Genomic DNA, 12,268 nt, shown 5'->3' on the forward strand with positions numbered 1-12,268 from the left:
GACCCACTCCGCATGCGGGACTGTGGGTTGTTCGGGGGCTACTCCCTGCTGGCGGCACCTCCCAGGGACAGGCGGTGGCCCACTGACCCCAGCGGCCACCCTCTCTCTTCTAGTCACGCAGACCCTGCGGAGCGCGGCTTTGGAGGACTGTGCTCTGTGCCAGGAGACCCTGTCATCCTCCGAACTCGCAGCCAAGACCCGAGATGGAGACTTGGAAGGTGCGTGAGGGGCCGGGAGCCGGGGCCAACGCACTGCGCGCCGAGCGGAGAGCGGGAGCCCTGTCTGGATGTGTCCACCGCTCTGCCCTGGACTGCAGGCTCGGGGCGGGCAGCGCTCCTCCAGCGGGGGCCCCTCCCCAGAGGCCTAGACGTGCCGCTTCCCAGGGGCTGCAGCCTTTTACTCCAGCTTCCCTCCTGGGCTCCCAGGGTGGGCACAGGTCCTCTGAGCCGCCGCCACCTAACCTCAGGCCCGTTATTGAACATCTCAGCCTGGGGGGCAGGGGGAGGGTGTGAGGAGCAAGGAGATGCTGGGGTCCAGGCCGTTGGCCGCAGCTGGAAGTGGCTGGTCCCAGGCCACAGGCACACTGCCGACCCCCCAGTGTTCACCTGCCCCGCAGGAAAGGCCTCCCGTAGCTGCCTGGGAGCCGGGAGAGCCCGCTCCCCCATTAGCCTGGAGGTCGGCCGGCTGCAGTCAGGGAAGGAGCGTCCAGGGTGGGCTGGGGGCACTGGCAACACACCTGGGGGGAGGGGGCCGCCCAAGGCCTTTGGAAGGGGCCAGAGGCCTGGAGAGGTGCTCAGATGGGCAGCGGCAGACAGGCCTGAGCGAGTGTCGAATGCGACCGGAGCTGAGAAGGAGGAGGCTAGCCCCGGTGTGCCTGGCCGGCGGCGCTGGCCCCTGCTGGTCCCGGCTCAGGGCCTCCCTCGCACTGCCTGGTGACCCGGGTGTGCAGTGGGGCTGCCTTGGCCGGGATCCCCTGGGGGCGGCCACACAAGCTTCCCTGCTTCCTAAACGCCCTGAGCCCTGGTCTTCTCTACCCTCCTGTGAAAATTGCACGCGGGCCATAAATAAAGCTCCTGCCGGGAACTCGGAGCACCCTGCTCGAGGAGCGTGCAGGTGGTGAACTGCGAGGTCTGGAGGGGCCCAGCCCACAGCCAGGGCCACGTCCCCCCGTGGGCCGCCAGTCCAGCCCCCTCCTGGGAGTGGCTCGTGGGGCAGGGCCTGGACCCAGCAAGTCCTCAGGACCCTCACCATCCTCCTCAGGCGGGGGTCTCGACTTGAGTGTTGGAGCTGGCCTCGTGGCCCGGCGTGGCCCCGGAGCTGCCGGGCGCCGTCCAGGGCGTCACTGGGGCCGGCCAAGGATTTCCCACGGGGGCGGGGGCGGGTGGCAAGCATGAGAAGCCATCTCCCTGCAGTCGGGGGTGAGCTGATGGGGTCTAGAGCAGAAGTGGGAGAGCTGGGTGGGAGGGGGTGGGGGGAGGGGCGGTTCTGTGCGGCAGGCGGGGGAGGGGCAGGTCTTCAGGTGCAGGTTGGTGAGGAGAGGGAGGCGAGGAGACCCCGGTCTCTGGTGGGTGGGCGGCCTTGATGAGTTCCCTTGGGGGTTGTGTGAGAGTGGACGGGAGACCCCTGAGCCCACGCTGTGGCCCCAGGGAGCCGTCCAGGTGTTCGCTCCCCCTCTGGGCAGCGGTACTGGGCTCGGGGTTGGTACGCAGTGGGCATCTTATGTCTGGGGTGGGAGGAAAGGCATGTCCCCCCATGCAAGATGGCTTCTCCCAGTGCCGACACACACCCTCCCACCCAAATTCCAGAGCAAATGCCCAGAGGCTTCCCCCAGTGATCGCCTGGAGAAGTGACATGGGACAGGCCCACAGGCAGCTGCCGGGCTGCACATGTGTCGGAAGGGGCCAGGGCCAGCCTCGGTCTCTGTGAGACGCCCTCAGCACCCACTCCTCAAGAGCCTGAGAACAGCCCTGGAGCTGGGGTGGGCGGGGCTGATTGATGGAGGGGTCCACACAGGGGGCTGATTTCTTCATTTCTCAGCCCCCATTTTTGCCCAAGGGCCCTGCCAGGCTGGGTGCCGGCCGGGAGAGGCTTGGGAGAGGGTTGTCCGGGTGGACGCTCCCTGCCCGTGCCCCGAGTCCTGGGGCGAGGTGCAGGCCGCAGCTGGGGTCCGATCGATGAGCACGGCCGACAGCTGCAAAGATTGACCCGTCCATGGGACACCGTCAGTTTCCTGAAACCACAGCCGGTACCGAGCCTCAGGGAGGACCGGAGGGAGGAGTGGGGGGCAGGCTGCCCCACCGGAGGCTCCTGCACACCTGCCAGCCTCCGACCCCCACCCCAGCCACCGGTCCCCACTGCCGCCACCGCATGGGTCCCTCTGGCTGACGTGTCCCCCCCTGTCGTTGTCACAGACCCGCCCGAGTGGGTCCCAGACGAGGCCTGCGGCTTCTGCACCGCGTGCAAAGCCCCCTTCACCGTCATCCGCAGGAAGCACCACTGCCGGAGCTGTGGGAAGGTAGGTGGGGCGGCCGAGGTCGTCCCGCGGCCCCTCGGGCTGTCGCTGCGGGCATCCCAGGGGCCGTCGCAGACATGGCGCCGAGGTCCGGAAGTCGGGAAGGGGTGGGGCGCAGGCGCTGCTGGGGGCCCCGCCCAGCTCACCGGCCCCGCCGCCCGCTGCTCGCCTTCCAGATCTTCTGCTCTCGCTGCTCCTCGCACTCGGCGCCGCTGCCCCGCTACGGGCAGGTGAAGCCCGTGCGCGTGTGCACGCACTGCTACATGTTCCACGTCACGCCCTTCTACAGCGACAAGGCGGGCATCTGACCCGGTGCCCCAAGCCCACGAGGGCCCCAAAGGACTCCAGGGAGGAGGCCTCCGGCCACGGGAGGGTCTTCACCGCCTTTCATCCAGCTGCCGCCACCACCGCTGCCGGGGCTGCGGGCCGCCCTGACTTCCAGCACGTCCAAGGCCTCCGCCCCACCCGCCCTGGCCTCCGCACCCGTGGGGACCTCGGGCCAGCCGCAGGGGCCAACAGGAGGGCAGCTTCAGCCAGTGGGGGGACCTGGGGGTGCCAGGTGGCTGCCTGGGCGGGGTGGGCTTTCCTCCTGCCCGTCCGCCTGCCCCCCTGCCCTGCTGAGATGCTGCCTTGAGGCTGAACCGTAGCAGAAGGTCCGCCCTGGAAGGGGAAAGTGGGGATGGTGTCTGAGCTCAGGGCAGCCTCAGCCCCTGGGGCTGAGTCTGGGGAGATGGTGGACACCTTTGAGGGGCGGCGGGGGGGGTGCCTGGGGCACCGCAGGGCTTCCCCACATGCTGGCCAAACCAGAAACACTAGGCTGTCCTTTCTCTCTCCAGGGCCCTGAGCCCACAGCTGCCCACGCCCTGCTCCCCTCAGGACCTTGTCTCAACAGCATGAGTCTCGTTTCTTGTCGGAGAGGGGACGTGCAGAAGCAGGCCTGGTGGTCCTCCGGGCAAGCAGGCACGCCCCTGCTGCCGTCTGCCCACCCAGGTCTGCCAGCCGATGGCAGGGTCAGGCGGCGGGCAGAGGTTTCCCAGCTTCCGAGGCCAGGGCTCTCCAGGGGGCTGAGGACCCCCGATGTTGCCCGCTTGGCTGCCACTTCCCCCTTCCCTCTGCACCCCTGGGACCCTGGCCCACCTCCTCAGACCCCAGAGTGGCCCCGGGCCCCAGCACGGACACGTCCTCAGGCTTAAATCTCAGGCTTCACATTGCAATGACGATTGCAGTTTTATTTTTAGAGAGATGACACACCTACTGCTTCTTTTATAGGATAAAATCCAATTACTATTTGACACTGGAATACATACGCACAAAAACAGCTTCTGTGGGAGAAGAAAAGCATATAATGGAGGGTATATTATGTATGGAGATTATTTTTATTTTCTAAATGCTGTAATTCAAAACCATTTCCATAAATCTATTTAAGGATTGCAGACACTCTTATTCCTCATGTGAACATGGGTGGACTCCTTTTTCTCGGTCTGGCAGGTGACGGGGTTCTTGCTAAAGTTCATTGTCCTCTAGGAAGCTGGGGGCTTCTGGACTCCTGGGACAGTCGAAGGGCAGGACTTGACTTCCCACCAGCCCCCAGGAGAGGGGTGGCCGCCCCCCGCCCAGCTCCTGCTGCCTGCGATGGCTCCAGCCTCCCCACTGCCCGCCCACCCTGCCCAGCTCCTCTCCTCGTGTGTCTTCAGCTCAGACCCCTGGCTTCTGTGTGCATTGGGGTGGGCAGTGCTCTTGGACACCCCACCTGGGGCCCTGGAGAGAACGCAGGAGGGCAGACCAAACCCTGGGGTTGCCAAGGCGATGGGGCCTTCCCTTGGGACTTGGGTGCCCAGTCCCTCTGAGGTGGGCGTTGGGAGGCCAGAGAATGGGGGCATGGCTGCAAGAGGCCCCAATGGCCACCACACCCATTTTCTTTCTGGTAGGTGAGAAAGTGTTTAAGAACGCAGGGGCTCCTCTGAGCAGCGCTGAGTCCTTTGGGAGCAGAAGAGAAGTGGCATCCAGGGAGACCTGCGTCCTTAGCTGCCCAAGACCAGGCCTGCCCACCTGGACAGAGTCCCTCCCACCCCTGTGGATGGTGGTGCCTGTGTCACTGGCTGGACAGCAGTGCCTTCAGGAAGTCAGCCCCCTGCAGGAAGCCCCCGTGAAGCTATGCTCTGGGGGTCCCCCTCCCTTTACTCTAGGTACCCACAGTAGTCACCTTCCAGACCTGGGACGTGGTGGTCCTCCTCACTCACCAGGTCGGGGTGGGAGAGGGAGTGGAGACCCAGGAAGGAGGGTCTGCCCCGATGTCCACCCTCGGCCCAGACACAGCTGCCCTCCAGAGGGACGGCCTAGACCCCAGCGGACAGAGGGGTGGTCTCCAAGCCAGTCTTGGGCCGCCTTTGTGCAGTGGGAGGGGACGGCAGCCTACCCCCCAGCTGTCCTGCAGGAAGGCCTGTGGCCACGGGAGCCCCCAACGAGGGTCAGTAGCCGTCCCATCTGCCCAGAAATCGGGATTTTCCACGCTAAGTGGGGGACGTGTGGTCACTCTACCCTTCTACAGGGCTGTCCCCACCCCAAGGGTAGAGCCAGGACCTGGGGGTGGGGAGGGGTTGGTCCAAGGCAGAGTTTCCAGCTCAGGAAGGATCTGGAAGGAATGACCTGCTGCCCACCTACAGCAGGGGCTCGGGACTGGTGGGGGCAGGGGTTTGGAATCAGCCCTTGGGAGCCAGCCTTGGACCTCGAGCAGGTGCCCTTCCGGAGCCTCGGCTTCCCCGTCGTCACCGTCGTTGTCCTCGTTCCTGCTTCTGTTTCCTGAGGGCCGTCCCCTCCGCTCCCCATGACAATCCCTCGAGTGACAGTCCCTTGAGGGGGCAGGATCCCATGTCATAGATGGGGAACCGGGGCTCACAGAAGTTAGCAGGCGGCCCATCCAGGCCACGGGCCTTTAGGAGGGTCACGCGAGAGGCAGAAGGGAGCCCTGTGACCTGGGGGTGCCAGGAAGCACCGGCCCAGCTGGCTGTGCCTGGAGAGCCACCTCCAGGGAGGGCAGCTTGGACACAGTGCCCATGGCACGCCGTGGGCTGGTGGCTGGAGGGGGGCTGGGGAGCTGCCAGGAGCCCGCCCCACCCCCTTTCGGGGCAACGCACAGGCCTGGGGAGAAAGCCGCGGGAGCGCTCCAGCACCTCCCCCCACGAGCTTCCGGCGACAGGCGGGGGCCCTGGGCCTGGCTGGGTCCCCCACAGGCTCTCAGGACCCAGACGCAGGCTGCAGCATCCCCGCAGGGCAGGCCACCAAGTCCAAGGAGGGAGGGTGTAGGGTGGGAGCACCCAGAGCTCTCTGTGTCCCAGCGGTCGGGGAGGCCCTGGGACAGGAAGAGCCACTGATCCTGGTCCCCGGGGAGGTGAGGAGAAGGCCGCCTCCTCTCCCGGTCCCGGTCCTGCCCTTTCCACCGCAGGCTCGGCTCAGGCCACTCCCACTCCCACACACCCTGGCCTCTGGAGGTGCCCCTGCTGCCGGCCCCCATCCGTGGCTAATCTGCCCCACAAATATGCCCGCATACAGCCGCCTGCCCCCAGGCCCGGCCCACCCCCCCAGGCAGGCAGGCAGGCAGGCGGACACCCACACGGGGCGGGGGCGCGGGAAGGAGAGGAGAAAGACTGTCAGTGCCCTGGAGACTGATGCTGCTGGTGGGGCACTATCACCCCGGAGGCGGGCGGGCGGGGCAGGGCTGGGGACACTACCCTTCCCCCACCAGGGCACCGGGTGGGCTCCTCCAAGGTCCCTGCTGCAGCCCCTAATGGCCACCAGGGGGCGCCCCGCCCAACGCCTCCTCTCCCACTGTGGCCCGGCGGCCAAGGCGTTGGGGCAGCTGGAGCGCTGCCTGCAGGAGCTGCTCCACTGTGGGTGGGCACTCCAGGTCCAAGCAGGGCCCCCCGCACAGACGCACCCGGCGGCCAGGCCCTAGTCCTCCAGAGAGCGTCCTGGCCCAGCAAGGACCACAGGCAGGGCAGACCACGCCCCAAACGGCTGGGGGAGTGGGGAAGAGGGGTCCTGGTCTGAGCTGGGCATTTCAGACCACCAGGGCTGGGGGTGGGGGCTGACACCCCGTGGGGAGGGGTGGCTTCGCGGCCATTCCCAGCTCTTCCTGTTCTCTGGACTCTGCAGTGGAAGCTGGGGGAAGGTGAGCAGGACCCAAAGTGCCCGCCCTAGGCCACCGCCATGACCTGACCCAGAGTCCTGGCGGCTCTTGTCTCTTCAGCTCACCCAGAGCCACCTCCTCCAGGCAGCCTTCCCAGACAGGGGCTCCCCCAAGCCCCCACCCTCACACACATTTTCAGAGCAGAGTCTGGGACCCTTTGCAGGAGTCAGCGAAACTCTCAGAGCCTCTCCTGCCTCTGAGACTGGGGAGGGGCGGATTCCAGGCGAGCACAAGCTCAAACTTAACCTCACCCCAAAGACTTAAAAACATGTGGCTTGGGTTCTGCTGGTGTGCTCATTTGCTTCCAGGAGTTCAGGGCTGGATCCTGCACCTGAACTGGGCAAAGATGAGCACCCAGACACTCTAGACCTGCCCTAACCCTAACCCTTGGGGGGCTGCAGGTCTGGGAGCCACGCAAGCTGGCTGAGCTGACTGGGTCTTGGCGGGCAGGCAGGATGTCAGTGGAAAATGGGGTGCCAGAGCTACAAAGACACAGCCTAGTTAGAAATGGTGATGATCCCATTGGTGAGGGTGAGGGTGGAGCTCAGATGGGGAACAGGACTGGGTCACCCCAGGCACCAAATGCTGGGCTTTTGCTGAGCAGGGGAGGACATGGTCAGATTTGTGGTTTGGGCCCCTCGGAAGGAGGATGAGTTGGTGGGGCTGAAGCCAGGGCCCGCACTGCTCCATCAGAGGCAGTAACATGGCTTAGCCAGGGTCACTGCTCTGACCTTGCCGTCTCCCCCGCCCCCATCACTCAGGACCCTGTTGAGCCACGTGGGCTATGATCTGAGAGGCCTCTTCACCCTCCGACGGAGGCGGCTCAGGGCACACTTGCCAGAGCCTGATCTGCTGCCCTCTGGGTCTAGAAGCAGCTGGATGACTGACGGAGGGCCTCGGCGTGGGGGGCAGGGGTGGGTTTCCCGGGCTCAGGCCCTCAGGGCATCCAGCCTGAGACTAGGAGGTCTCCATCTTATGATTGTGTGTAGCAGCCAGGGCCAAGTGAAGGCCACCTGGGCATGTCCTGGAAGGCCCAGAAGGCTTCCTGGAAGAGGTGGGGAAGCAGGCCAGGAAGGCCTAGGCCAGAGAACCCTAGATGGTAGGACTGGCAGAGGGGTGTTGGGGTGAGCCCCGAAGCACCTATTGTTCAAGGGAGGGAGATCTGCCTGTTTACTCCAGGTTCATCCTCCCCAGGCCTCGGGGAAGAAAGGGCCCTTAATCACAGCCATTAGGGCCCCTGGAGCAGCAGCAGGGCCAAGCTGGGCCCCTTGTCCTGCCCCACCTGAGCCTGGGTCCAGCCCCTGGGAGTGGAGGAGGCCCTGAGCTGTCAGAGGTCCAGACCCTCTCATTTTTGGAGGCCACACCTGACACCACAGCAAGTGCCTGAATCTGCATTACATCCCTCCTCCATAACTTTTTTTTCCTGTAAAAAATTTTTAAAAGAAAATTTCATTGTCTTGCTTTTGGACATTTTTGGCTACAAGAAATTAATTCAATTTGTCTAAATTGTCTAAATTGTTCCAGGGTCATTGAGTAGAGTGGGAAAATCTTGTAAAGTGAGAAAAAAATCTACCCCACACATTGTTCACAAGTATAATGAACTTTTTTCTTATTTTAAATTTAAAAATGATATTGACATTATGTTGACTATGCAGACATTTATTACATCTTCATGCATCTTGATTTTGCTGTCTTCTTGTATTCTGGAGACAATTTTTCCTGAGTGTTAAGCTTTTTAGAAGGCCCCCAAATGCCCTTGGCTGGGTGGCTTGGGCGCTCTTTGACGTGACTCTGATACTGACCGATGGTGACTGGACAGGTCCTGCCCCATTTCCCCACGTGGAGGGCCCGGGTTAGAAGCACTTGCTGATTTGGGGCTGACGTTAACACCCCTGCCACTTCCTGCCCCCACCCAGAGCCCACTGCTCCCCAGGGCTTAACACACATCCTTCATCACACCCCACAACCACCCTAAGAGGTCGCTACTGCCAACGCCATTTTATAGCTGGGGAAACCGAGGCTCAGAGAGGTTTAAGGGACTTGGCCAAGGTCTTGTGGCCAGACTAGAATCCAGGGTGGCTTTGGGGGAGGGACCCAGTGACAGAAGCCCCCAGAACTACCCCTGGTCCTGGCACACACCAGGCCGTCTCAGTGTAGGGGAGCCAAGGCTTCTGGGATGCCGGTCGCAATGCTGGGCTAGGCCCAGCCCTCTAGCACCTGATAACCCCAGAAGTCATCTGTCCCCAGGCCCCACAGACCCAGAACCTGCTGGAAGGGAGCTGTCTGAACCTGCCACCGCCTGGGGTCTGAGGAGCGGCAGTGTCCGGCTGGGGGAGGATTCCAGCCCTGACCCTCACTCCCAGCCTCCTGCCCCGAATGCTGGGCCTGGGGACGCTGGTGGTAGCAGGAATCCACCCCAGTGACCGACGACGGGGCAAGAGAGGAGGCAGGGCCAGGGCCAGGTCATCCTGGAGGTGTGAGGGGCGTTCTGGAGGAAGAAGGGCCTCACACACCTCCTCACCTTGGGTAGCGGCGGGGGTGCTTCCTGATGCCGCGCGGAGAGCCACGGGCGTGTCCCCAAATCAGTGTGTGTGGTGGCCAGGTGGGCGGGCGGGGTGGGATACGGGGTCCGAAGAAGGGGAGCCCAGGCCCACTCAGCATGGGGGAGGCTAGGAAGTAGTCTCCCAGAGGTTTCTTTCCCTTGGGCCTCCTCAGAGGGATACCTGGCAGGCTTCCGGGGGTGAGAGCAAGCCAGCCGTTCCCAAGCTTCCCACCAGACTCCTTCCCCCAGTGCCCGGAGCTGGGCACTGCCGTTCTCAATTGAGGGCCAGGGAAGCTGAGGCTGGGGTGGGCAGGTGGAGGAAACGCCGGGAGCAGACCCCGCCTTCCACCCAAATCCCTAAGTCCCTTCTGGATTCAGGCCCCACCCTCTCTCCCAGAGCCCCTGGCTGGGAGCTCGGGAGAGCTGGGCTTCCCCAGAGGGCAGTGAGGGAGAACAGTCCGGGAGGATGGGGCAGTAAGGGTAATGCGGGCTGGTCCAGGAGGGATGCACTGCAAGGGGGCCCCTAGGGGCCTGGGTGCACGAGAGGGGATTCAGGGCTGAGGGCAGGAGCGGCCCAGGCCCTGTCTTCGGCTCTGAAGGAAGGTAAGGGTGGGGTCCTGGGCTCCCAGAGGGAGGAGGCCTGAGACGCCCGTCTCCTCCCTCCCCGGCATGGCCTTTGCCGGTTCCCACTCGGAAGGTCCCCGCACAGGAGAAGGGGCAGTAAGAGCTGGGTAGGCGAGGAGGCAGCAGGCCCAGCCTGGGCTCCGAGAAGGCTTCCTGGAGGAGGTGATTCGGCCCTGTTGGAGACCTGCCCTATGGAACAGGTCCTAGGGGCGGCACCTCGCGCTGTCCTCAGACCTGGACCAGACAGCGCCGACCCAGGGCCGCCAGCGGCGCCCACGCCGCCCCTCCCACCTGGGGGCAGGGGCTCACTGAGGCTCGCGTGTGGAGACTTGACGGGTCCCGGGCAAGGCCATCCCCCTATATATCCTCCCCCGTCCCAGCACTCCAACCCGCGGTTCATCGTCCTCCGGAATCTCCCCGGGGAGCTCTGGACTCGCTCACAGCTGCGCGTCGGGCCGGAGCGAGGTCCAGCTCGAGGACACGCCCGCTGCTCCCGAGGCCTCTCTCCTCCCCCCATCCGCCGTCCGGCCCACGTGGCGCCGCAGGGCTCCCCTCGGCCTGGGACCCCGACGCTTCACTCACGTCGTCGGCCCCGCCCACTTCTCCCCGCACTCCTCGAGGCGCGGTGGTGCCCACATTCACAGGCAGTGTGGACCCCGCGGGCACGGGGAAGTGGCTCGTCCCGGGTGTGGCTGGGGGAGGGGTCCCCCAAAAGGCCTAGATGTAGTCGGAGGCAAGGTGGGGACCACGCCCCTCCCCTGCAGTCACACCTCGGCACCAGCACCTGTGCTGTCCGCTGTGGCACAAAGCTCACGTCATGCCCCGCGGCAGGAAGGACGGTGGGCGTCCAGCAGGTGCACTCACACCGGCGTAAGTGCAGGCTTTAGGACTGGGGCCAGCCCCCCCTCACATAAGTAGGGATGGAGTGACCTTGCAAACACCAAGTGGTGAGCCAGGTGTCCTGCCGCCCACACCCCACAGCCCAGAATGCACCCAGCCCTCCCCAGAGCTGGGCGCCCTCCGTTACCCACACAGCCCTGAGCAGCCCTCCAGACTAAGCTGGAGGGGCACAGCACCCAGCCCTTGATAGGGCTCTGCCCTGGCCCTGGGGTGATTGTGGAGCAGGGGCAGAAAAGGCCAGGGTTAACGTCGAGGTTTTTGTTTTTGTTATTTTTATTTATTTTTAAAATTTATTTATTTCATTTATTTATTTTTGGCTGCGTTGGGTCTTCGTTGCTGCACGCGGGCTTTCTCTAGTTGCGGCGAGTGGGGGCTACTCTTCGTTGCGGTGTGCGGGCTTCTCATTGCTGTGGCTTCTCTTGTTGCAGAGCACGGGCTCTAGGCACGCGGGCTTCAGTAGTTGTGGCACGCGGGCTCAGTAGTTGTGGCCCGCGGGCTCTAGAGCCCAGGCTCAGTAGCTGTGGCTCATGGGCTTTGTTGCTCCACGACATGTGGGATCTTCCCGGACCAGAGCTGGATCCCGTGTCCCCTGCATTGGCAAGCGGATTCTTAACCACTGCGCCACCAGGGAAGCCCTGGTTTTGTTTTTGGTTTTTTTTTTGGCCTCGCGCGGCATGCGGGATCTTCATTCCCCAACCAGGGATTGAACCAGGGCCCTCTGCAGTGAAAGCGCAGAGTCCTAACCCCTGGACCGCTAGGGAATTCCCTTGAGGTGTTGTTTTAATGTCCACGCAGAGCTGTCTAATGCCAGTTTCCAAGTTCCTCACTGGGTCCTACACCCTAGGGGGGCACACATTCCTAACCCCATTTCTCAGATCAGGTTGTGCTGGTCCAGGAGGTGATTTGGTCTCCACGCTCCTGTGTCACCAGCCCTGGGTCACGTGTATGACAGCACTGGTCTCCATTCCGCTGGGACTGCTGGGAGACCCTGGTGAGTCCCTAAACCTCAGGATTCCCAGCTTCTTGTCTGTAAATTGAGGATGTGGAAACCCATATAGAGCAGTCAATAGGTCCTAGGACTGAAAGTGCTTGATTTTTAGTTTTCGTTCTGTTTTGTTGGCAGCAGCAGTGGGGGTGGGGTGTGGTGGGTGGGTACAGTCACTTATACCCCACACTCTCCAGCCTGAAGGTCCCCTCCGCAGGAGCCCCCAGGCCATCAATCTCAACAACCTGTGAGAGGGAACATCAAGGGGGACTGAGGCCAATCCGGGGCTGCCCCCAGGCTGCCAGTCCTGCTCCCATGGGCCAGCTTAGGGTCAGGGGTCACCAGGGCCATCGGCCAGCCAGCCAGCCGGGAGCTTGATGAGGAGCTCTCTCCCCTCCCAGGAAGGGCAATTCTCTTCCCTAGAAAGCGCTTCCGTGGCCAGAGGGGACAAGTGCTAGCCTCTTGGAATGTCCCCACCCTTTGGGCCAGACGTGAGCACGAAGTCCTCCACTCATGGGA

General features: G+C 63.6%; 1 protein-coding gene across 4 annotated transcripts in view; it reads left to right on the forward strand.

Moving 5' to 3' along the window:
• The window catches only part of ZFYVE28 (zinc finger FYVE-type containing 28), a 114,349-nt gene extending 110,394 nt beyond the window's left edge, over positions 1-3,955 (forward strand). For 3 of the 4 annotated variants that reach the window (XM_082390929.1, XM_082390928.1, XM_082390932.1), the window contains 3 exons: positions 114-218; positions 2,412-2,515; positions 2,689-2,961. In XM_082390929.1, coding sequence (XP_082247055.1) covers positions 114-218; positions 2,412-2,515; positions 2,689-2,820 — 341 coding nt within the window. In that variant the 3' untranslated portion in view covers positions 2,821-2,961. Of the gene's footprint in view, positions 1-113; positions 219-2,411; positions 2,516-2,688 lie in introns of all 4 variants that reach the window. The other variant, XM_082390934.1, reaches the window with a different exon arrangement.
• The last annotated feature ends 8,313 nt before the right edge of the window (positions 3,956-12,268 follow it).

This window comes from Balaenoptera borealis, assembly GCF_965194805.1.
Source record: "Balaenoptera borealis genome assembly, chromosome: 4".
Lineage (NCBI taxonomy): Eukaryota > Metazoa > Chordata > Mammalia > Artiodactyla > Balaenopteridae > Balaenoptera > Balaenoptera borealis.